We start from the raw sequence: 25,930 nt of genomic DNA, 5'->3' as shown, positions 1-25,930 counted from the left end.
TTTACATTATTTGCTGACATCAGCTTGGACCAATGACAAAATAGTTTAGTGTGGCCTGAAGCTGGACATGAATCTAATAAGCTTCATTTATGAGGAATCTCATCTTGTATTGCACAATTTTCCAGTGGGCCTCCATTGATTACTAGAAGTGGTAAAGTAACTGCAAACCCTCAAGTACTCACGTCATATAGATATGCATACCATCAATTTTCCATTTTTTACAAACTTGTCAGTCCATGCCACACATAGATGTTAAAACAATTCTGTAGCAGTGCTAATAATGGTCAGAATCCTATTTTCTTGAAAGGGCTACAACTTTACCCCTCCCGTCTTTCTGTCCCTTCCCTTTGCCCCATCGGTCATTGAGAACTCCTGTTGTGTTTGCTACAAGGCTCTCCCGGGTCCTTGGTCGCGCCACCGTAAACCTCAACTCCGTTCTCGGTCCAGGGGGCCACACTGCCCTGGGTGACCCTGCCACAGCGGGCCAAGCTGGCCACCTGGTTAGCAGACAGGACCCGGTCCCAAAGACCCACCTGGGACAATTCCCCAACCAGGGCCTGGGATGAGTCAAACCCTCCGCCCAGAGAATCCTGGAGAGAAAGAAGAGTGACGTTACAGAGAGTGTGTGATTGAAGACAAAAACACTTTTACTTACAAACCAGCAAGTAAGCATTACCTGCATCCAAGCACTGAAAACGTCATTCATTTAGCCTTTCACTCCCTCATTCATGCACTCACCTGCTCCTGCCCCAGTATGAGCACTCCTCCGGGTCGGACGTGATGTCCGGCTGCCAGCGCGTGGCCCTCGCCCCGCAGCTTTCCCCCCTGGTAGGCCTGCCAGGCTCCTCCCTTCTGGCTCCAGCTCACGCAGATGTGCTGCCAGCTGCCTCTGGAGAGGTTTAGAGGCAACTGCGCCACCTAGCAACGGGGTAGAGCACGAGGGCAGTTCAGAAGAACCACCTATTTGGAGGTGAGACAGGATGTAGCTGTATAGTGACGTCCCTCTGTTATCTTATTTCTCTCCTGTTTCCTCTGTTGGCTGTTGTGCAGTATTCCCAAAGTCCCAAAGACATCCAGCGACCTCCAAGGACACAAATCTTTCCTCCAGGCATCTTTTACCATAATGACTTCATTGGATTATACCAGTCACTGCACTGCACTACACCACCCTGCAGTGCTGTGAATGTGGTGCATTGATGTGTAATTTAAGACATGAATGAGGCGATTTAGCTTGTCTGCTGTCGTTTGATGTGTTGGACTTATTTGCATGCTAATGCAGTGCACTACTTCTTCTGTAAGAGACATTACAGATTCTAATCAAGACTATAATGCTGTTTGTATACAGCGCAGTGATACTGGTAACATTCCAGAAAGTGGGTGAGCCGAGTAGAAAGCAGCAGTGGGTGATAGTGGGGGGGGGGGGATCTTGGATCCAGTTACTGTGTCTTACAGCAAAGTTATTAACAGCGTTCTCTGGTTGAAATTATAGTTTTTTTTATCCTATATGTTTTTTTATTCAAAAGGCACTGTCATATTATTAAAGAAAACCTTAATTAACCTAAATTGAAGCAGATTGTTACGTGGCTGCACCATTGCATCAAATTAACACGTAACACAAACATATTGACACAGATTGAAAAATCACAACGTGTATGTTCAAATCGGTATTTGTTTGGATGTAGTACTCCACATATATTGACTAAGTAATGGAATGCATGCACTCTTCATGTAAATCTTGATCTTTTTATCAAGCAATAATTGAGCAATTTATCCTGGCATTATGCTGTTTAATATATTATAAAATGATTGTCAATTGTCAATAATTACGGTAATACATGTTTATGTCGGTGTTTACAGTTTCTATATCCCTTTGCATTCATTAAAATAAAGTTCTGCAGAAAATGGACTCATAATGACGTGCTCTCTACAGACTCGGGTTTGTGTCGGCTTAATAACACACATCATATCAATCAATGAACAGTTTGAAACATAACCCGCAAACCGTGACATAAATCTCCTCGGGGAAAATGAATTGCTGTCAAGCAGTGGGCGGGTCAGTTCAGATACACAGTGACGGCGTATACCTTGTCGTTGATGAGCAGCTCAGTGGGGGTGTGCAGGCCTTGCAGCAGCACCAGTTCGTTGGGTTGCTCGGAAACAGCGTAAGACAGAGGCGTCCCGATCCCTCCCTCCGCGGGCCGCAGCCACAGGCAGACGGTGAAGGCCCGCAGCGCCGGGATGGAGTGTTTCACGACAGCGTACATGTAGTTCGTCCGAGTTGGGAAGGACAGCCTGTAGCCCTCTGGGAAGGAATGCCCTGACACACCTGAGAGTATATGCACGCAAAAGAGAGAAATCTATTTCATCATCGAGCTGGCAAAATAGATTTCCTGCTAATCTCATAGACTGTGACTCAACTTCTTCATCTGATCTGACATTTTCAGGCGGGGCATGGATTTTATAGTCTCTGATCTTTTTTTTTTCTCCAGCAGTTAAACATCATTTATTTATCATAAAGAAACCCTGATTTGGCCTGTTTTATCAAGAGGAATACAAAAATGAAACATATGAGGTCATTTTTATGCCAAATGATTTCTCATTAGTGAATTGAGTCATTCTGCAAGTGATTCATTACAGTCACTTATACATGTCTCCCTTCCTCTTGTTATTATATTTTCATTGCCACATCATTTCCTTCTTTTCCTCCCCCTCTGTCAATACCGACCTCCCTCCAGCCCCGAGAGTCGATGGTGTAGTTTATTGATGCCCCGGTCGATTTCCTGCCTGTGCGTCTCTGTTTCCAGCCTCATGGTTTTTCTCTCTTTCTCCAGCAGTTCCACCTTCTTCTCCAGCTCCCCCTCCAAGTCTTCCATCCTCCAGGCCCTGTCCGCTCCGGCTCTGTGCCCGGGATCGGCCAACCGGTCCGGGCCGCCCGACACGTCGCCTTCCACTGGCGCTCCTGAGGCGCTGCTGTCCGTCTGGTTGTGAGGAAACGAGCCGATGTCTGACTGCAGAGGAGGGATACAGTGGATGAAAACTGGGGTGTTTTTACAGGAAAACATTGTAAAGTACTCTGTTATGTTGAATCAAACTAACAGTTCAGGTATTATGTATTTACTACTATAGCAGTGAATCTCAACATTAGCTCGGTTGCATGCCTAAGGCAAAGCTATTACACCCAGTTAATGACTGATTTTGCTGAGACATTACATCACTGCTGGATATACAGCGGGGCTCATTTATTAAGGTTTCACTCTGCTGTAGTTAATGTTTTGTCCTTACAGAGTAGTTCAACATTTTTGCGAGATACCCTGCCAAGAAATAGTCCTGAACATAACAGTAAAATCACAACATTATCTCCTATAAAAGCAACAACATGTTGTTTTTACACCTTGTTTTTTGTACAGATTACTCAAATTAGGTTAAACGGCTTGATTAGAGAACTTTTGGATTTTTCCACCTTCAGAGAGAGCCGTGCTAGGTCTTTCCCGCCGTTTCCATGTCTTTATGCTAAGCTAAGCTAACTGAATGCTGGCTTTAGCTGCTTTTGCAGAATTACTTCGAATTGATTCTGGGTTTTATTTGTCGATGTTTTCATATTACTGTGGGATTTTTGGCACGCACCTCTAAGCTCTTTTGTGACAAAGAATTTCACAGAGAAGCATAACAAAACTGTCTGTGTCCGAGTGCCACACGGGAAGTCTTTGGACAGACCATCTTAAAGGTCAGCCAAGATAATCAACTCTTTCCATCAACAAGAAATTACCAGGATCCCTTTCAGAACGGGTCACCGAAATAAATAGCCAAACCACAAGAGAGGGAATGTGGGAAAAACAGACGCTGTAATATTTCTAAAACCTGCGCGGTCCAGTGTATCCACTGAGCATTGTGTTACAGTCTACTGTAGAAATACAGAGGAACCACAGAGCAATCAATACAGAATACATTTCTCAGTGCTTACATGTAGCTATGAGACACGATAATGACAACTACTATGTGACAACCACAGTAAAGCATAAAGAGTCTAAAGTATTGATTTTTGTCCCAAAAAAGATCCTTCGTCAGGATGGATGGGATTTCCAATGTAATCCTCAGTTCAACATATTTGACATGTGCTCTGCAGTCGACTTATCACTATCCTTAAATACCGATCGAAGGATTGAGCAAAAATAAATGTCCTTATTGCAAATTGTCTTACCAGGAAGTCATAAAACATGATTAAGTACCAACACATTTGATGTAATAGTGATTTTAAAACTGGACCTTGACATGCACTGTACACTGTGATGCATTTGCTTTCCCAGAGTCTTGCCATGATGATCTACCCTCAACATGTAATAGTTATTTTATCGAGCACAGGACGAGGCTATAATGCAGGTATGTACATGTGCAGATGTCACACATTTCTCGAGAAAATGATCAAAATTGCAATATCTTCTGGGAAGAAAATGTATTGTAGATTTGTGGTGCAGGCATTGCTGGACATGAATGCACTAGACTTGACTCAATGGATACGAGCACAGAAGGAGAAGAGGTCAGCTTGTTTCATTGATGCAGAGCTGTTTCATTTTTCAAAGGAAGATCTCACATCCATTCTTCGGTCACTTCTGTGTGAGTGGTTTTAGCTCCGCAAGGGGACAACAGACTCAGTACAAATAGAAATCCTCTCAACAGATATTGTGCGGTATAACGTGAATCAAAGCAAGAAAGAAGTCAACGGATTTACAGGAAGCGCACATCATGACTCAGGTCAAAAAAAGTGGGAGCAAAGGGAGGAAGGCAGCATATAAACCTCTCATTGAGTGGAAGTGATTGCACCTGAAGGGGGCGGTTCATTTCCAGGCGGGAGCGTTTGTTTTATCCTCCCTGTCTCAGGTGTGGTGATAAGACGTGGGTGATTATTGTTCTTAAGACATAAAATAGGGAAGACAAGAGCCAATACTAAAGGTAAAGCTCAGTGCAAAAGATATCCACCCTGCAGCTGGATCAGTGCAATATTACAGAGCGCTTACTATCATTGAGCTGCTGGTTGTGATGGAAATCTTAATCATTTTGTCGAAAGAAATTCACAATTGCTCAAACTGTTATCAGAAACGGTGGTACTAAGTGTACTGGTAGGTACGCTAGAAATGGAAAAGCATTCCAGTCAGTGCACATTCACACCATTTGCAGCCATATCACCCTGTGTGCTGCATGTGGTCTGCGCTTGAACGCTAATGGTGATAGGAATTTACCATACTGTGCGTTCCAATACCCATACAACCATATACCATTTAGTGTGCCAGAAAAATATTTCGCATGTCCTAATACATAGTATGACAGTATGCCAAAAACACCAGGATGCATCCGCTCGCTTTTTGCAGTATGCAAGCCAGCATATATATTTCTGGCTACTCTGACCCACAATCCTCTGTGCAGCGGATATATAAGGAAGAGGGTCAAAGTTCAATGTGCAATGTTATGAGGAAGTATAGTACGTCTCAACTGAAAGCATACAGCATGCAACAGTGCGGGCTTTGAACGGGCAGCTGCAGTGTGTGCGAAAAGTAGAAGGAAAACGTATCCGATTTGGAGTATTATTTGACCTGACTAGATGAAAGCTCTTCTTCTATATTCACCATAGCATCTGATGTAAACACCACAATGTGCTACTGAAGTATAGGCCATGCAGCTCCTGCGCACTCGGAAACGTGACTTGGATGGTAAAAGACACACACGCGCTACAGGATTGTGTTTTAGGTTGAACTACAAAGACCTGTGAAATCCATTCAGATCTCATTCTGTCAAAAGGGAAATATGTGTTCTTGAAAAGCGCAAAACGTGGTGATTATTCAACCCTTTTGCTTTCTAGAGGATTCCATCTGTCAGCGGCCACATAGAATAACAAAGTGTTTATAATCCGCAAAGACAATGACCCACACAGACATGTACATGTGATCGCACAGAGCGATGAGTACTACACTGCAGAGAATCACTCCGCTTTCTACAAATATAGGCAACTCATACATTATGTATGTGTCTTTCGCCAAAAATGAAGTTATACATCATTGGATTCTGTTCAGATGAGAGCTTGTTTCATGTTACTCTGCTATACTCTCTCCTCCACCTCCTGCTGCTCCTTTTTTCACTCCTCCGTTATCCTCATCTCGCCTCTCTCTCCTTCTTTTGACTTTAAATCTCAATCTGTTTACTTGGCGTTAGAAATGAGCATCTGCTGCGCCAAAGCAATCAATTCATGTATTATTAATGACATAAACAGATGGCAAGTTATGATTATACGAAATCACTAAATGTTGATGTTATCAGCAATTAACATCGATATCATTTCAAATGGATGCAGTTGATAATATTATGTTATAAGTATGAAAATAAAATAAATCTCATATTGTTTCTTTATATGGCTGCCAACATCCCATATCACACGCAAAAGCTTTTGGATAACTCACTTGTTCTCATTCAACATTCAAACCCCTTGTTTTCATAAGCATGCATGCGCAGGAGTCCTGTATGTATTATAAGAGTGGAGAAAAGACTAAAATAACTCTGATCATCACTTACTACAGCAAAATGTAGCTAGAGTTTGAGTTACAGGCTTCAATAATTAAAAAAAAAGCTGTTCTCAGGCCATGAAACACCATTCTAGGTGAAACTTATAGAGGGATCCTTCTTTATGGCCTCAAAATCCCATCATGTGGGACCCAAGACTGCTTCCCAAGCATTGTTTTATCACGCAGGAGATGATCTACGTGGAGGGGTGATCTCCTTCACACTCTACCTACCTCCAGCTTCTCTATGCGGTCTTTGAGCTGAGTGATCGCCTGCTCCAGCTCATCCACAGCCCTGACGGTGAGCAGGTGAACGCCGTCGGGCGTCGAACCCGGGCTGTCCCGCACCATGACCCGCTCCAGGTGCGTCTCCTCCGCCGCGCTTTTGCCCCCCCACAGCCCCGCAGCGCTCCGGCGTCTGTCTGCGCCGCTGCTCCTGCCGTCCAGCCCCTTCTCGCACTCGGATAGTTTCCCCGTCAGCTCCCTGATGGTCCGCTGGTCCGTTAATATCTGGTCCTTTTGCTGCAGAACGGTCTGCCGGAGCTCTTCCGCGGTGGTGCGGAGGTAGCCCCAGTCTTCCCCCGCGTACAGCGACGGGTCTTCCGCTTGTTGCTGAAAGTTATTCGGGTTGCACTCCCCGGCGGGGATCGGCGTGCAGATGAGTCGACTGACCGTCGGGTCGTGACCCGTGAGTACAGTGACCCTGTCCAGCCCGCTGAGCCCGATGTTGAAGGTCGGTGCTTCCGAATCGGGCGTTTCAGAAACATGGAGAGCGCCCAAAGACCCGGACCGGGCCACGGAGCCCGCTGCAGCGGGGCTCTGCGCCACCGCGTCCGGATACAGCGAGTGGTTGTCGGTGGCTGGTTGCTGTTGTGCCGCGGCAGCCCGAGAGGAACCGGTGTGGACGGCTGCGATGATGCAGATTACCGCTCCGATGAAGGCCACCATCCCGGCGGCCAAGATAATAACAATGAACTTCAGGGTGGCGGCGGGGGAGATCGATTATTAGAAAAATCTAATAATAATAGGAATAATAACTCTGACTCCGTAAGAAACCAAAAGCTCCAAAACAACAAACGCGTCAATTTATTTTCATGTCTGTAAATGTTGGAGAGAAAATTTAAAAAAAAAAACTCCTCACTTTTCCTCTTTTCCACAAGAACAGGCGATTAGAAAATGAGAGTTCTGCACCATAATCGAGTCAACACAAAACATCAGAAACGGTCTGTGATGGACCTCCTCCCCCCTGTTCAGCGCGCATGTCCTCTGTATTCAGGCAGAATCCAGCCTGTTCATGCTGAAGCAGAATGAGGAGGGGGAGTGAGAGAGGGAGTGAGAGAGGGAGGAAGAGAGAGAGAGAGATGGAGATCCATGTAGTAGCACATTTATTTATCCATTTGATCTTTTTAGCATGTGCCGAACTTTTCCAGCTGTGTTTAACATGTAATCTGTGATCACTGATAGGTATATCCTATCAAATATCTTTACATTGCTGCTCGAAGCCACATTGTAGAGAGAAGAGGGTGCATTTTTGTCTTCTTCATCACTTTTGTTTTCTCCTCAAGCTTTCATCGAAGATGCAAATTCTAAATTGGATCTCCTCGGCATGCATAATAATCGGTCTCACATCAGGAAATTGCCCCCCCCCCTCCTCCCTTGGGCTTAATATTTTCTTGCTCAGCAACACATTACAGACCTACTGTAATGCAATGTGTGGATGGCCATAAGTCAGCCTAAAGGCTCAGTAGAACAGCTCTACAGCAGCAGAGATGACAGAATGATGGCCCTATAGCTGGGGGTTTGTGTGTGTGTGTGTGTGTGTGTGTGTGTGTGTAGGTGTGTGTGTGTGTGTGTGTGTGTGTGTGTGTGTGTGTGTGTGTGTGTGTGTGTGTGTGTGTGTGTTGCAGAGCACGATACAGACCTGCTGATGTTAGGGTACGTCTCATTAAACCATGATGCTTGGCAGTTAAAAATACAGTTTAATCTCGTTGTGATGCACATGCACACACACGTAATTAAAAAACATATTTATGAGCATGAGAGAAACTGAGTTAGGGAAAATGAATCACACACACACACACACACAGACAGACAAAGACAGGAGTGAGAAAACTCTTCGCCGTGTGTATAAAGTGAGTGTGTGATGTGCATTCTCACACAAGTATTAAGTGGGATTTAAGCTAAGACTTCTCAAAGTCCCAGGCGCTGAGAGCTCTAATAGAAGATGGGTGAGGGGAGACGGCGTGAGACGGCGTGAGACGTGTCTGCAGCAAAAAAAGTAGCTTGGGCTCTCAGTCTACACCAGAACACTCGAATAGTAAAGTAGATTGTTGAGTATACTCCTGCAGAGATGGAGACAAGAGGCGGGGGAAAGCAAATACAAAACAATCACTTCTCACACAAAAGCAAGACTGATTGGAGCTCCACACTTCTGTATTCAGCGTGCTGCACACTAAATGCACTTTTTGCCAGCGTTGCAGCAGTAGTGTGGGTTCTTATTGCAGTCATTTCCGCCCATATGCTCGTCGCTGCGTTACATCTAATGATGATTGTGGCGACGCTTGTAGCTTTGACTGGTTTTTATTTCAGGGTTTTAGGGTGATGAAGGTGTAAACACCGGCTCTGTACATTAATGCATTTGGGGATTACAGTATAAACTTGTGTTTTATTACGCTGCAGAGAGGGGGGGGGGGTACGAGTGCATTAAAAAGGGCCAGCGTGGGTGAAGCATTCTGGACAATCCCGGTTAATGATGGCAATATACTGCTGATCTTTTATGTCCGTAAAAGCATGAGAGACTCTGTGGCCAGTAAGTCTGAGCTTGATTCATCATAAGTCGCCCATGACCTTTATGCTGTGTGCTGCAGTGGCGTGAGAGCTTTTAAAGTTTCCCTTGCTGGGAATTTATCATTGTGTTAATGCACTTTTTCCACAGGATTTTATCCATCAGCTGTGATGGGGATTTGGTCAGAGCCGCTACTCCGAAGTCTAAAAACACTGTGGGACCTCTTCTCTGTTGACTTCTTTGTAAGCAGGGGACTTAACCTCTGTAGGGGGGATGGGAGACTAAATGAATTGTGCCAGTGAAAAACATTTTTTTAGACATATTTAAAAGGTTTTCAGTGTGAATGTTGTATTTCCTGCCTCTGCTGCTTGATTGTTGTAGCTGTAATTAAATAAGCGATTTAAATGTCTACTGTGTCAGCAGAATGTACATCAGAGAGCCACTAATGGTCTGCAGTGGTGGAAAGTACCAAAGTATAGTTACTTAAAGCACTGTGCTGAAGTATAATTTGTACTTTGGGTATTATTTTGTATCCATTTCATGATGCGTTATACTTCTATACTCTACTACAAATCAGAGAGAAATACTGCACTTTTTTAGCATTTAGCTGATTGTTACTGTGCAGATAAAGAGACACCAAACATGTGATCAGTTCATAAACTACAATGAAGTGTTAGATAGATTTTGAATAGTGCTACTTCTTACTCACTGCATTAAAATATGAACGCAGCAGTGATAATAATCAAATTATATAATATATGAAATATTATAACTCTGACAAAGTAAATTCTGCTTTTACCTATTTCATTTTTTCCAATTGTATACTTTTGCATTCGTACGCTTTTCAATTCAATTTGTGTAACAAAGTGTTCGTATTCAGAGTGGGTTTATGTGCTAAAACCTTTTTTTTTTCATGAGGAGAAAAGATGAGGGAAGAAGAAAGAGATTAAATCAGGAGTGTTATGAAGCTGTTTAAAATTCAAGTCATGTGTGCAGTAAGTTTATGGTGCCATCTAGTGTACAAGTCTCTCTCTCTCTCTCTCTCTCTCTCTCTCTCTCTCTCTCTCTCTCTCTCTCTCTCTCTCTCTCTCTCTCTCTCTCTCTCTGGGCCTTCAGTAATATATTAAACAATACAACTAACCCAAGAACCAAAGGCTTTCCAGTTTACTCTTTACTTCCTGTGTGCATTCTCTCACACACATTCATCTAATACAGGGATTCCCAAAGTGGGGTGCGCGCACCCCTGGGGGTGCGCGAGCTGCCTCTAGGGGGTGCGCGAGAGGAAAAGTGTAATGGCGGTCTGATGGTGTAATAATATTAAATATAAAAAAAATATGTAATTTTAATTTAAAAACTGTCAGGTGGGACATCTGAAGCTATCGTAAAAGAGGAGAGGGACAGAGAGAGAGAGAGGAATCGGAGGCGAGGGGAACGGAGAGGTGCGTGGGGAGAGACCGGGAGAAGAAATCGAGCCAGAGTCAGAGGAAGATGAGACAGAGGAGACCGAAAAGGAGGAAGGGATAGCACAGACAAATCGGGAGCACATCGGCCCATCGCGGAGTCAAGGTGAAAAAAGAGGAAACGAGAGTGAGCATCAGACTGCGAAAAAAAAGAGGAAATATGATGAAAAGTATCTGTGTCTGGGCTTCACTTGGATTGGCAACGCAGATTCCCCAAAGCCACAGTGCGTGGTGTGCAGTGAGGTTCTGGCTAACAGTCTGAAGCTCTTATTTACGTCGCCACCTGAACACCAAGCATGCCAGTGCAAGTCAAAAGCCCCTTACATTGTTTATATCGAAATTGGAGGACTTACAAAACAGCCAAAAACAACTGGAGTCTCATTCATGTGTTGGTCTATAAATGACGCACTACGGGCTTCATATCTGGTTACAGAATAGCGAGAAAGGGGCTACCGCACACAATCACTGAAGACGTGAGCTTGCCAGCTGCCAGAGAGATGGTGGAATGTATGATTGGGGAGAAAGAAGCAAAAGAGTTGGACATGATCCCGGTGTCCAACAACACTGTGTCGCGCCGCATCGATGCTTTGTCCGAAGACATCCTGGCTACATTAGTCGCTCATTAATTGTAAATTAAATGTGATAATCTGCCTCTGAGCCTGTGCGTGTGTCCTCGCATCCGTATTGCTCTTTAAAAGTGACGCCTTGTGTCACTGAAAGATATTGAAACTTTGTTGCAGTGTTTCAGGGCGTTTTCACACCTTCAGTTTGTTTGCTTTGTTCCGATTCAGGGATTAATATGATACAATGTTGCAGTTGCTCCTTTGTTCGGTTTGTGTTCACACTGCAACATTTAACAGCGGACTAAATCTTGTAAACAAATGCCACGCGCGAGCAAACTGTTCTCTCATTGGTCCGATTCTTATGCGGCTATGAAGGCTTAAAAGGCTCTGTTGCTTCTTTTTTTTTTTTATTATTAAGGGGGGGGGGGGGGGGTGCGCGAACCCGGTCGGGATGTAGAAGGGGGTGCGCGGCCTAAAAAGTTTGGGAACCGCTGATCTAATAGAATGACACCTGCACATCGCCTTGAGGAGTTCACTGCCTCTGACATGTCAAAGACAGAATAAGTCGGCTGTTTGAGGATAAAATGAGTCCGTCGGATTTTGACATCCGAAGTGATGAAAGTACGAGGATTATAGGATTTTTAGCACATATGACCACTGAATTCTGCATTAACCAATAAAAAAGGAGAACTATTAGTGGTGTTCCTGTATTAAAGGATTGGGATCACAGATTTCAAAATATGCTTGAATTAAAAATTCACTTTGTGACAGTTTTATAGAAGTCACTTTCATTTATGTAGCCCAGAATCCCGTCGACATGTTTTACTTTTGTTGTCCTCTGAATTAACATCTGCTCCGTGGGTCCAAAGTCCTCCATTGTCTAAAACCTGTCACACCAACAAGTGATATGTTCCGTGATATGTTCCGGTGAACTAAAAGGTGTTTCATTTGAACCTTCAAAACTGATGTCAGGGTAGATCAAACTGCTATTTTAGAGCTGTGAATGACTTCACATTAACCCCCTTCCAAGACAAGGAGAATCCTGTAAGCTCAGGATTCAGCCAAATACCTAAAGACAGATCTAAGAATGGATATTAATGACTCATTTCTAAAGACATACCTGTAATGATGTCATGAAAACAGATCTCTGTTATAGTCTTAAATAAAATGTGGCAAGTACACAAAGTGCACGCACAGGCCTGTCAGGGTTTACAGCATATGTTCGTGTGTTTTATGGTTGAGCCATGTTTAATTATTTACTCCAGTCTTTCTCGGGCCACAGTGGTGTCAGTTACCAGCACACTCACCCGCCGCCTCCTCTCCTCAACTCCAAGTCCAGTTCAATGCTATCAACTTTAGGCTTTTGGAACAGTCGCTGGATGGTTTAAGACCCGGAGAGCCTCTTGAGGTTTCACAGACGGCTGCACTGTTTCGGATACAAACATGTCGGCGATGAATAGTGATCAGCTGCATCGCTCCACCCTGAAGATTTACTCGGTAAGCAACAGATTCTTTGTGTGGGCTCAAATTGGACAACAAACTTACCTGTGAGACAGACGGAGTCATGTTTTGTTCTTGCTTTTTCAAGTGACAAGTTTCTGGAAAGTTTCTGGAAAACATAGAAATATGTCCTGGTTACTGAGGAGTGAAGCTCAGTTCGACCTTTTTCTTTTTTTTTTAATCTGAATTCTGCCAAGTGAACACGAAGTGAATGCACAAAGTCATTTTCAAATTCAAGGAGTATTTCCTCTGCTTTAGTCTGAGGCTGTCTGTGCTCTGATGTTGGGGGTTTGTGCTCATAAATACAGATTCAATTAAAGATCGATTTGATTGATTCTCCTTTAGGCGGGTCTTAAAGTTCCTGTGACTTTCGAAAACGCAACAGAAACTGTGATGTGTGTGTTTTTCCAAACAGAGCTTGATGGATGAGTTCAACCCAAGCCTACAGAAACTGGTCTCACTGGGTAACAGCTACGTGCATGCTTTCCAGGGTAAGATTTTAAAAAAGACACACAATGTTCTGAAGAGACTCTCTCCCTATTAGGTAATTTGTGTATGCCGTCCACACAGCTACCTTTACGAGTGCAATAAACGAAACAAACTCTAATAGCTTTCCCTGCAATATGGGAGCTGTCAGGCATCTATCTCACGAAACCTAATTCTAAAGTCCATCATGCTTTGGGGATATCCTGGTGCCATTACAGCCTTGATTATAGGCCTGTAACCAAGGCCTGCAGAGGCTGTGATAATATAACAACACAGCTACACATTTCCATATACAGAGGCAGGGATTTAGGATACTGTATGTCGTGTTGAATTTATTTCTACGCTCTTTATCTGACTGTGTGCCATTTAAGTCCTGTAAGGAAGAGAAGAGGTCAGGATGAAACTTTTAATTTGAATCCGAAAGCACAGTAATTGCGTCTATATTTTATGTCTCGGTTATTCGCGTCATAATCACCTCTAATCTCCGTGCAATGCATGAAATGTGAAAGGCTGACATGCAAATGATATTCAGCAACAGAGGTGGTTTTTGCGCGGTGATGCTTTCACACGTTGTGTTCCATTATACGTGTTTGTTTAATATGCGCGAGAACAGTGATGCTACATCCACAACAGCTGATTCATAGTTGCAACCAAAAGCTCCTTAAAAAAAAAAGATGATTTTGTCTTCTGTTGCCCACCTTCACAGAGGCTGTTAGTTCACTCATGTGTGTTCAGGGCAATGACCTCATGACATGTTTATGAGCTCAAAGAGCAAAAACAAATGCAACGCATAGATTCTACTGATGCAGCTTCTCCGTATACATTTTTAAAATCCAATTCAAATAAGTACCGGATGCAGCTCAGACTCTACATACATCAATTGTTATTGCAGCACCGTCTCGTTGTCTCATAGCCTCTGGGATTGCGTTGTCTGATTGGTTCGCTCCCAAAAACAAAGTTATTCTCACCTGCTGAAAAATAAAAGACCAGAAGGACTCCACACAGGGATCTAATTACGCGCTCAAATTACTGAGGCAACACCAGGATGCAGATTTAATTGGGGTCAAGCTGTGATTTGACCACTTTCGTCTCTGACTGCCCTACAAAGGCAGATAGCAGTAACGAGAGAGAGGCTGAGAGAAAAAGCGGTTTAAAGTGTTCAGGCTGACTGAATAAACTGTAGCTTTCATCTACCATTTGTTAAAAATCCCCTTTAAATCAATACGATAATGTTATTTACAATTTAGTACATTAAAATCTGTAGTTAAAAAAACACAACTTAACCACATCAAATGTAATCATGAATTCCACCTGATGAGTTAAACCTGAGATTTACTGTGGTAGAAACAAAGCAGCATCAATGGTGGTCAATGAGAGCGAAGAAGGACTTCATGGTTATTGCTAGAAAAATGTGATTTCCCTGTGAAAGTATGCTTACTTTTTTTAAGTGAACATATCTCAATTTGATTACAGAAAGATATTTGTGTGTATGGAAATTTGAATTGTTGAATAATTTCCTTTTTTTTGGGGTAATTAATTGGCCTGTTTACCTGCACTTGTAGTTCCATGCCAGGGAAATGAATTGCACCAAATCAATTAGCATTTCAAATGACCATTGTGTTTGTGTTGTTTCAGCTCTTGCTATAACAAGTGAGGCCTACTGTAGTGCACTTTCAAAGATCGGAGAAAATGCTTTCCACACCATATCGTCTCGCTCCCTCGGTAGGTATGAAGACACGTATGAACGCTGAGTGGCAACACAAAGCAGTTATTGCTGAATCGACAATCCAGGATGTGAGCGTTGTGTCTTTGGTGTGTTCATGGTCATTGATTAAACTAATTCAACAGTATTCTTCAGCGTCATGAAGACCAAAGTTTACCCTCTGTTGGCGCTTTATTACTCCTTTCACAACTACGAGGACATAGTGCATGTGTCGCGCGAGAGAGAGCGAGAGTGTGTGTGTGTGTGTGTGTGTAATTAACATATTCTTTGATGTTGAAGTGTGTTAAACATAGCCTGCTTTCATAAGCTGAATTAGTGTGTTTTACAGTGCTTTTAAGGACTTTCAACTTTAACCTGACCTGAGGCCTATTGGGCTCAAGTCAAGTCAAGAGTTTGGCAGAACTAACTAATTAGATTTCTACTTAAAGTACGACAACAGTAGGGTTCAAACGCATTTATGTTTAAGTCTGTTTTTCTGTGAGTTCAAGCCAAGAAGTGTTGCCAGAGTAGGTATCAGATGCTGGCTGGGAACATGAATAATTGACGACGACTCTCAATTTCAGCCGCCCTAAAGGAGTCATGTTAGGTTTAGTGGCTGGAGTGAAAGACACTGTCCAAACTGGATCATTAGTCTCCTCTCACTGTACTGTTTCCTCAGTGAGGATACGACTCCCAGCATGCATTTCAGGGACGATGACAAGCCAAACTAAACAAGTGGCACTCTCCAGAATGCAATGTTGTGGCATGATGAAACGTGATATTCAAACTGCTTTGGAAATGGTTTGGAGCTTGCCCCTAGCTATATAGCTCAGCACAGTTTTTAATCACGGTTTAAGACAGCAGTTGGCCTTTTACTGGAGGCAACTGTGCAACTGTCACAACAACATTTGGCAGCTCATTCAATACCAGCGTACACAGCAGAAAACAGTGAACATGAACATCATCACAGGTTCAGAACCATCAACACAGACGAAAGGTATTGTAAACGGAATTGGCAGAGTAACAAGGAAACCGGATGAAAACAAATATAGATTAACTGTCAAGTCAGTTATCTTGGCCTTCAACTCAGGAAGCAACAAGAATCACGAGTGACACATTGTTCCAGAGAACCAAGTACAGCACAGAGATTCATCTGGTAAACAAAGTACATAGTCCACGAGAGGAAACAGGAAAACACTTGACAGTTGGCCGTGGCAGTTGTGTAACAAGACGTTAGCCTCACACAGCTAGCACAGTGGCTAGCTTGGTAACAAAGATTCAAAAACAAGTTTTGACTGAGTAGATAGAAGTGAACAAAGGGGATGGATTTAATCAGCACAACGGCATTTCATTGTTTGATAGTTGGATATTAAGTAATGATAATAATGTGACATGTAGCCTGATGCAATTGTGTTTAAGGTGATGTCCTGATTCAGATCTCTGCGAGCCAACGACGACTCACGGCGGAGCTAGACGGAGTCGTAAGTTACATCAACACACGTATCCGTCCATCACAACCTTTAAATGTGTGACCCGACTCGTATGTCCTCCTTTTCCTCTTGCGTTGAATGTGATTTTGTCCCTTTCCAGTTCCGCTGGTTCAGTATGGAGGTGCTTCAGGAGATGGACACCAACATTAAACTGGATAAAGATTACATATCAGTGAGTGAAGGGTCAAAGCAGGGGCACAACTACGTCAAAAGGGCTTCTTACAGATGACAAGCTGTTATCTCATCTTCATTTCCAGGAAGTAATGTGAAATGAATAACTGCGGTGTATCATGTGAATCTGTCATTAGAAAGGGCAAACGCCGTTAGAATTATGAGAAAGATTGTCACCTGGATGACTGAAATGATTTGGCGCAGACGTGATGTGAGTCGTCTCTCATACAGGGCAGCAGGAAGCACTACGAGATGGAAGTCCACGACCAGTCAGCAGCTCTGGAGAGGCAGCTGAGGAGAGGAGACAACCAGGTTTCTCTCCGTCTCTATGTTTTTGCACCATGGAGCAAAAACATTCAGCACCACTGTATATGAGTATGTCCCTGTACATATGAACTGTCAATCATGTGTATCTGCAGGATTGCAGCGAGTATATGAAGTTCCTCAGGGAGAGCCACAACGAGGCTCTGAAGGAGGAGGAGAGGCGATACCGCTTCCTGTCGGAGAAACACTGCGGCCTGATACAATCCATCGCCCACCTCATTAATAAGGTAGATAACTTTGTCCGAATAGCATTTCTGATCTCAATGTTTTATGGTTTGTTTTGGCTTATTGACCACAAGTGCCAAATGGGTCGGGTTTGTCTTGCAACTCATTTGCAATGGATCTCAGAGGAGCAATGATGGGAAGGCACTCAAAAGAGACTTCTCAACGATGTGTAATGATTACAAGACTTTATCGGTCTCCGTGGGGGAAATTCCTCTCCTTTATAACAAAGGTCAACCACAGAACAGCAGACACACATTCCAGTTGTTCAGCAGGACTGATGCCACACTAACAGCACTTAACTGTGTGTTTTAAAAAATGCTGTGTAAATTCATTTATTATTAGAATAACAGGGAGTCTGTTGAACTCTGGACTCCCTGCTCAATTGTTATGGTATCACTCCATTGACCTAATTAAACACCCTCCATGCTGTAAACCTCACCTCAGTTATCACAACGAGGCTATCACAAAGCCCTTTGAGACTGTATCAGCCGTTCAGGACTGTTCTGACATGTGTTGTGGCCCCCGAACAAAACCTAAGTTAATACTTTATTATTACTATATTAAGAATTTATTTACAATGTAAATACAGGGCTTAAGTCAAAATTATATAAAAAGATAAAAAGTCACAAAGTCAGAAACATGAGATGAAAAGACAAAATGACAAGATAAAAGAATCATGAAAAAGAAAGGATCAGTAATCAAGAAAGAAATCAATTATGAGATAAAAAATTCTAAATGATGACATAAAAATCAAAATTATGAGATTTTAAGTCAGAATTTTGACTGAGTAAGTAGGAGTCTTGTCTCAGTCAAAAACCTATAAGATAAATTACATTGCGTCTAAATTAAAAGATAAAAAAATCTTTTACTTTTTTATCTGGTGTAAATGAGTTCCCATAATCCTCAGTTTTCATTTTTTAACTTGTTGATGAGACCAGACAAACAAACAGATGGCTTTCCGATAGATATTGCACACTGACGACTTCTTTCATAGATTTAAACACAAACATAGCGCACTGTTGCTTATCATATGTCGATAAACTGTTTACGTCTCTTCTCTTGTTGTGCAGCGCTGAACATGAACTCATTCTCTGCATCTGTGTGTGTTTGTGTGTGCGGCGTGGCAGACAGGAGGATCCCTCCAGCAGACAGCTGATGCCTGGAATGAGGAGGTCGATGCTACCAGAGGACCCGAGGCCAGGCGACACACAGCTGTAGTGAACTCTGTGAGTTCAGTTCATAGAAATCATTCAAGCATGGTGAGAGCTGGATGTTGCATTGGAATCTTTCAAAGGGAAGATCTGTTTGATTCAAAATGATTCATTTGTTTGTCTCAATTTGTGCAACAAAGAAAATGGACAATACTCAGCCACCTGTACATTATTGTAATCATATTCTTGTTACCAGGGGGCCCTCTAGTGGTTGGAGCCTGATTCAATTTGAAATGAGTTTCCTGTCAGAGGAAAGCTTTCTGAGGAGGATTAAACCTGTATCTGAAATAAGAGGACAGCGATTACAGATTGTCTGGCATGAAAGAATTGAATGTGTGATTGTGATCGGCTAGATGTTTCTGTCCAAACACTAACTTTAGTCAACATCTGAACCTCAATATCGTCTGAATAAACGAGTCCTTGAGTTACATCCACGTCTCAATACAGTGGGATTAACACGGATAATTCACAAACTGAAACCACACGATTCTCTGTGTGAAGGCTGAAATTACCATTCAAGTAAACAACAGAGATAAACCCTGTCGGTTTCAGTCGGTTCCTCGTTGGAAGGTGACATGCCGACGAACCCCACAGATCCCACATCCTCGAATAACAATCGCAGGATTAACATGGATTATGTGTTTGTTTCCTTCGCCTCTAACAGAGAGAGAAGCCTGAGAGCCCGAGAAGCCGCTTTGGACACATATTTGAGATGTGCTTCTAGTCACACATGAGATACATTACTCATTGTAACATCAAGAATATCCGTCACATCCTTCTTTTGTTTGTTTACAAGATATATTAGCATCAGAAAAGATGACTGACAAGTTGTCTGTACCATGTGCAGGTGATTGTTGCACAGATGGGGATGAAGGAGGAGATGAGAAGGAGCAGAGAGGAGCTGCCGCTCGGCAACGTCCCATCAAGGGGTGAGGGCTTGATATGTCAACCTTTTAGCTGTTCAAGTGCTCAAAACACCTGCTAGGTTTTACTTTAGTGCCACATATGTTATGTTTCTTCCTGCCCCTAATGCCTCCGCCAGTGCTCATTTTCATTTCCCTCCGCCACCCGCTTTATCTTCCTTTAAGCCTTTTATCTATGTTTCTCTCCCTCTTCATAATTTTGCACATCACACACTTTCATATCTCCCCATTTGTAAGTTCCTGTGCATAAAGTCTGTCTGATTACTTGGCTTGCTTATCTCGGGTAAAAATAGATAAAGCAACGATGTATCAAAAACAGACAACAAATAATTGCCAGAATATTAAATAGCAACTCATCTCATGTTTCTCCTTCTGAAACATTATGTGCAGCAGGTTGTTTACCCAACCGATGCTCACTCGTGAGATAAACAAAGCCATGCACCCTCTTTGGTATACTTCATTGAAATGCATCCCGTCCCTGAAATGATTTTACATCGAGAAAGATATTCAGTAGTCTGCTCACCCTTTGAGTCATGATTTCCAGGGCCATAATTAAATAAATAAATCCTTTTCGCTTTTTAATTAATCATCTCATCAGAGATCCTTCTTGGCAATTTACACTTGTTTATCATCTAACAAACTATCCTCAGTGCACCTAAGTGTTTAATTTGTCATCTCTCCAGCTCCGTCTCCCCAGGGAAGCATTTCTCGCCCTACAGGAGGCAGATCCACGAGGGCCCGGGTGGACCACCAGCCTGGCGGCTCCAACCCCACCCTGCTGCCCTTCACCAGGGGAGAGATGATAACCGTGCTGGTCCAAGAGCCCAGAAACGGCTGGCTGTATGGACGTGCTGACAGCAGTTCACGGTGAGTGTGCGCGTGTCTGTCAAGGCTGCTTAACCACTGTCTATCTGTACCCATTGTTAATGTCTGTTACAGTACAAAACTGTAAATCAGTCTACTTTATTTTGCTGTACTTTCTGCTTCTCGCTGTTACGGTTCTGTAAGTCTACTGACAAATGTTTTACATTTATTGTTCTGGACACAGTCCCTTTATTATAAGGAAAAATGAAATGGTGAGAAAATGATATCGGAGCAACCATTTGCAAGGAGTAAGAAACAGCGACAAAATGACTGGAGAGACATTTAAAGAACAATAACATGTTAAAGCCTAAAAGGAGAAACAGAAAAGCAAAAGAAAACATTCTATGGCAGTGATTCTCAACTGGTGGGTCGCGACCCAAAAGTGGGTCGCGGACCCGTTTTCAGTGGGTCGCGGGCCTTTGCCTGCCTGATTTTATTTTGAAGGGCATTTTTTTTATGCAGCGGAATTATTCCAGCATTTACGGCACTTGTTCAGTGGTGCAGGAAAAACACCGACCAATGCGTTGTGAATCAGATCACGTGATGAAGCTCAGCCAATCAAATATGAGTATTCTGACAAGTTTCCTGACTCAGTGAGATGTACACACACGTGACACACGGGGGAGAGACGAGGATACAGACAGCAGAGCAGGACTATTGAGCTGTGGGTTGTGAAAGTCAAATCATAGGACGATCTCCAAAAGAGAGAAATGTCCAGAGAGACCAGAGTCATTAGACTGACTGGACAGACTCATAGAGGTGAATTCTTCAAACACTAATTTCTCTTTTTGGAAGATGATAAAAATATAATATTGTGGATTTTTCACTTCACCCTGAATGGACTGAGTTTAAAGCTGCAGGGCAATTCAGTGAAAATATTTTTTCTAAATTGAATTTCATTACGGAATAAATTTTTTAATCCAGCTGTTATTTTACTTGAAATGAGAAGAACATGTATTCATGTATTTCTAATCCATCCAGTTAAATTTGAAAAATGAGAATAATATTTGTTAAAATATAATTGATGTGTGCTTTCGTTATTTGATTTGACAGTTGTTTACTACACAGAGACGTTACGACTACTAGACGTCTTGAATATAGATATACCCAAATTATAGATATATATGTATAATTTGGGTATATCTATAATATATTTGGGTATATATATATATATATATATATATATATATATAGATATATATATATATATAATTTGGGTGGTGGGTCCCGGCTTGTCATTAAGGGGTGATGGTGGGTCCCGCAGCCAGACCAGTTGAGAACCACTGTTCTATGGCAATGCTAGCTGCTCTGGGATGCTGTACTGAGCTAAATGCTAACATCAGTATGCTAATATGCTTACAATGATAATGCTAACATGCTAATAATTAGCATAATGCTTTCTACGTTAACCATCTGAGTTTAGCGTGCCTGACACGTTTTCGAATTAGCCGTAGCGCTAAACCCAAAGTGCTGATGTCATTAATTTAGCAAGTGTCTGATACTAAACCAAGTATAAGTATATAAACCAACCAGTATTGGGCACATTCAAATTTTGACCTCAAGTTAATTAGGATTCATCCTCTGGGGACCGTGAATATCTGTACAAAATTTCATTGCTATTTACTTTCTCTCTATTTTGTTTTCAGTGAAGGATGGTTTCCAGTCACCTATGTGGAAGCATTGGATGATCCTCCAAAGACAACCCGCTCTGGGTAAACATCCAATTAAATGAATTCAACAAGTATGACTGTCAAATAACAATAATGTCACGCGAATGACAAGCAGTTAGAGAAATTATTGACATATCTTACTGATTCTTACTATGCCAGCATGGCGAAATGTTTTAAGGTCGACCATACTGTCAATATAAAGTTACAGCCTACAGCCGGTTAGCTTAGCGAAAAGACTGGAAACAAACAGCTAGCCTGGCTCAGTAGAACGTAACAAAGTTTGCGTATCAGAACCTCTAAAGCTAACTAATCGACATGGGGTTACGGCCGAAGCTTAAAAACAGTCCATTGTGGTTTTAAGGAGGTTTCTTTGCCGGGCTGCGTTATTTACGGGAGTCTTGTCGTCACCGTTAGGTTGTCAGACAACCAGTGTAGAATTGAGGAAATTACTAAAGTGACGTAGCATATTATTTGCTGTCGAAATTGCACTTTAATAGCCCCAGTCACATTACGGAGGATCTTTTCAGTGTTCACGATTTTAAGAGTGGCATTCATTGCATGTTGGCCATAACTGGTTACTCTGCTAAGCTAGTTACTAGTCATGATGACAAACAAACATCTCGTCATGCATTTCAGGACTACAAACAGATTTACATCTGTTATGCTCCCATGTTACTCTTCTTACTGAATCTACTTGATAATGTTTGCCATATTTTGCAGCTCCCCAGGCTCTCCTTATTGTTTTATGGGCCCAACACTTTTAAAAGAGGGTCAGTATGAAGCTCGGGCCTGGAATAATAACATGAACTATTTGAGATAATTGGGTTACCCATTGCTGTGGGCAAAACCAATAAGAAGTTTAAACTAAAATGTCAGTCACTGTGGACACATGCCACATCTAAAAGCAGTGTGAATGCACTGAGCTTATGAATTTGACATATTTCATATACTTCAAAAGGGAAAACAAGATATAACTCATATTTACTGTGTTCATATCGAATATTTATTTAACTATGACAGACAATTATCATTTCAAGAGGAGCGAGTGAAAAAAAATGACTATACCAGACAACTGATTTGAGTTTTGTAATTTCAGTAGCTCCTCTCTCAGAAGCAGCAGCAGCAGCATGAACAAACTGCTCGACCAACCAGGTAGCAGCAGCTACAGCGGAGCCCCGCCTCCTCCGCCTCCGCCTCCACCTCCACCACCTTCATATAAACAGTATGAGATGCCACCGATCACACCGACACCTGACAGAAGGGCAGAGTCTAATTCAGAAAAGAAGGTACATCAATGTCAATAATTTTTCTCTCTTTCCCTTTTTTTATCAAAAGACCAGCAGCATTCTGTTAAATGTAGTCTACATGACGATGGCATTTTGTGTCTTCTGTGATCTTTCGGGGCTACTTTTTAATGAGACACCTTGTCTATATCGTTTGTACGATGTAACTAATGTCTTTATCAGTGGTTAATAAATCTTTTATCAATACGTTTTGAATTAGCCATTAATAAGAACAACTTTCTACTTGGTAATAATACAGTTTGATGGGTTTTTACTTTGTCATCAAACAATCTCAATAAGTAATAAGTCATAAATATAGGAGTTTGATCCATCAGGTCTGCAGTTGTAGTGTTTATTAGCTGTTAATAAAAACAAGTTATCACATGGTTTAGATCTAAAGCATTAGTGAGTGATTCCCTTTAGAGAAGGTGCCGTATAAGAGAGAGAGCTACTGTACCACATCGATTTGTACTTCATTCACAACAAACGGTGGCATAAAGGGGGACAGCTCTGATAACACACAGTTTTTACATCTTTGGTGGTGTTTGCCAGTCTGTCCAGCAGGGGCACTGTGGCAAGGTGCTGCTCTCCACGGCTCCACACCCGTATTTCTGGTGGATGCAGGGAGGAAGCTCCACCTGCTGATGGTGTATGGGCGAGGAGGTTGTGTGCATGTGTGCGCATGTGTGTGTGTGCTCTTGTTTTTGCATGCTGTAACTTGAGACGATTAGACTGAGGACCTATTTGAAGTACTGGTGACTAAACAGGTCCGATACATAACCTTTAGGTTGCTGCAGTGAGATAATACTTTTTAATGTGTTTTCTCTGCGGTGATAATCAAGCACACAGCGGTTTGAACATCTCAGGATGACCCCAAATATTTGGTCATTGGTCAAAGCACATTGATTATATCTCACTGTGACATTGATGCATTTTCCTTGATGTCTCTGCATCGTCTCTTCTGTCGCTCCGTTCTCAATCTCTATTGTGAAAATATGATTTAGCAGAGTGTGTCAACTGGACACACTCTGAGGTGTGTGTGTGTGTGTGTGTGTGTGTGTGTGTGTGTGTGTGTGTGTGTGTGTGTGTGTGTGTGTGTGTGTGTGTGTGTGTGTGGAGCTGACAGGTACAACACATCAATGAGCAGCTTGTGGGAGGACCGACTGAAAGCAGGAAGGCGAAGGGGTCGAGGGCCGGAGCCTGTTGAGCCTCCATTAGCACGTCTATGTTTTCTATGTTTTGGATCGGCCTTCACTCACCCATACCTCTCTCATATTTTTTTCCGCAGAGATCAAAACCACATGGATCACAGCCAGAACTCTTCCCGAGGTAACATTAATGTACCTGTGGCTCTCACACTCTCTCTCTCTCTGGTTGTAATATGTGTAAATGGACCACGTGTTCTCTTCTGCAGAAAATAATGATATTTGTGAAGTATATCATGAACCCATTAAATGAGAGGACAACAGATGAGGGCAGTGCTCTAAATGGCACAGGATTGCTTTCCTTCCATTAGAGTTTGAAGTGCAGTTTAGTGCCGAAGTCGTTTCAGTCACGGCCATGTCTATCACTCTCACTATGCTTTCAGGTGAACAGTTTGTTAGATGAGGCTGGAACAGTGTGAAATGAAGTTCTCATTTCTCTTGCTATAAACTTCACCGTGAGGCTCAAAGATGCTTTTTCTCCACCCTGCCTCTTGTCTTTTTCTCCTCCTCCAACATCTATTTCCCTCTCTCCTTTTCATTTTGAAGGGGCACCAACCCGTTTGCCACCGTTAAGCTGAAGCCCACGTCCACCGATGACAGATCGGCCCCAAGCGTATATCGACGATGACATCTTCACCCCGAAACAAAATGCTTTCGTCGAGCTTGACAGTTCAATGTTGACTTTCGAAATGGAGTATATATGTGAGTGGAGGCTGTCTAGTGTTTTCCTACTTTCAAACACTCGGTTTGCTAAGAGACACACAAAGCTGGAGAAAGGACAGAAAAATGTTTATTTTATAATTTTTTGGGTTCGCACAAGGACCGTTGATGTATATTTTTAGATCTTGGTAAATTACAACAAACATTGTGTTTTTTTAGGCTATAATGGTTTTATCTTGTTGACTATTTCATAATTGGCTCTGGTTTTAACATTTGTTAGACTGAATCACTATGAAACAATGTGTTCATGTTACGAACTAATTGACCTTACCTGACTTTAAATCATCGTTCCTTCTCTGTGTTTTCTGACATTCTGACAGTAAAAGATATGAGGATGACTTATATGTTCCACTTGGAAATAAATGATTCCCGTCTACGATGTGTTAGTGTACAGTTGATGTTACGAGCCAGTGCTGAGAGATATGTCCTTTGTAGCTCAGCGATGGATGCGTGATAAATAATCTCTGTCATTGTATTGCACCTCCACCATTGTTCTCTGCACGGTCCGCATTAATACATATTAATTGCATTACTAATTTACTTTGGAAAATGGCTTGTGGAAAAATGAAAATGTAACCTCTGGCAGATAATGTAATATGTTAATTATATTTTGTAAAGGATAAAAATGTAGTCCGAGCCAGAAACCTAATGAAAAATGCAATGCGTTCATGGATAATGTAATACCGTCTTCATAGCATCATATAATTACCTTCACCCATTCATTTAGCTTTTTCAGGTTTACTGATGGCATAAGGATGATATTGATTCATCAAACAAAACAAATACTTCATAAAAAATAGTGA

General features: G+C 42.3%; 2 protein-coding genes across 2 annotated transcripts; one reads left to right on the top strand and one right to left on the bottom strand.

Annotated features, from left to right (window-relative positions):
- Window positions 1-359: 359 nt before the first annotated feature.
- On the bottom strand, window positions 360-7,493 carry nptxra (neuronal pentraxin receptor a; the record flags this gene model as incomplete). Its single annotated transcript, XM_079282627.1, has 5 exons — window positions 360-590; window positions 739-918; window positions 2,085-2,326; window positions 2,726-3,008; window positions 6,780-7,493. The coding sequence occupies 5 exons, from the start codon at window positions 7,491-7,493 to the stop codon at window positions 360-362; spliced, it is 1,650 nt and encodes a 549-aa protein (XP_079138753.1).
- A 5,303-nt stretch (window positions 7,494-12,796) lies between these two features.
- baiap2l2a (BAR/IMD domain containing adaptor protein 2 like 2a) lies at window positions 12,797-25,087 on the top strand (the record flags this gene model as incomplete). The annotated part of the gene is made up of 14 exons (XM_079282498.1): window positions 12,797-12,850; window positions 13,269-13,344; window positions 14,975-15,061; window positions 16,461-16,522; window positions 16,632-16,703; window positions 16,934-17,014; window positions 17,122-17,253; window positions 18,379-18,477; window positions 19,325-19,391; window positions 20,069-20,252; window positions 21,896-21,961; window positions 23,031-23,205; window positions 24,491-24,531; window positions 24,954-25,087. The coding sequence occupies 14 exons, from the start codon at window positions 12,797-12,799 to the stop codon at window positions 25,033-25,035; spliced, it is 1,278 nt and encodes a 425-aa protein (XP_079138624.1). The 3' UTR covers window positions 25,036-25,087.
- Window positions 25,088-25,930: the final 843 nt, after the last annotated feature.

This window comes from Melanostigma gelatinosum (genome assembly GCF_949748355.1).
Source record: "Melanostigma gelatinosum genome assembly, chromosome: 13".
Taxonomy (NCBI): Eukaryota; Metazoa; Chordata; class Actinopteri; order Perciformes; family Zoarcidae; genus Melanostigma; species Melanostigma gelatinosum.
This window is presented reverse-complemented; position numbering and strand designations above follow the sequence as displayed.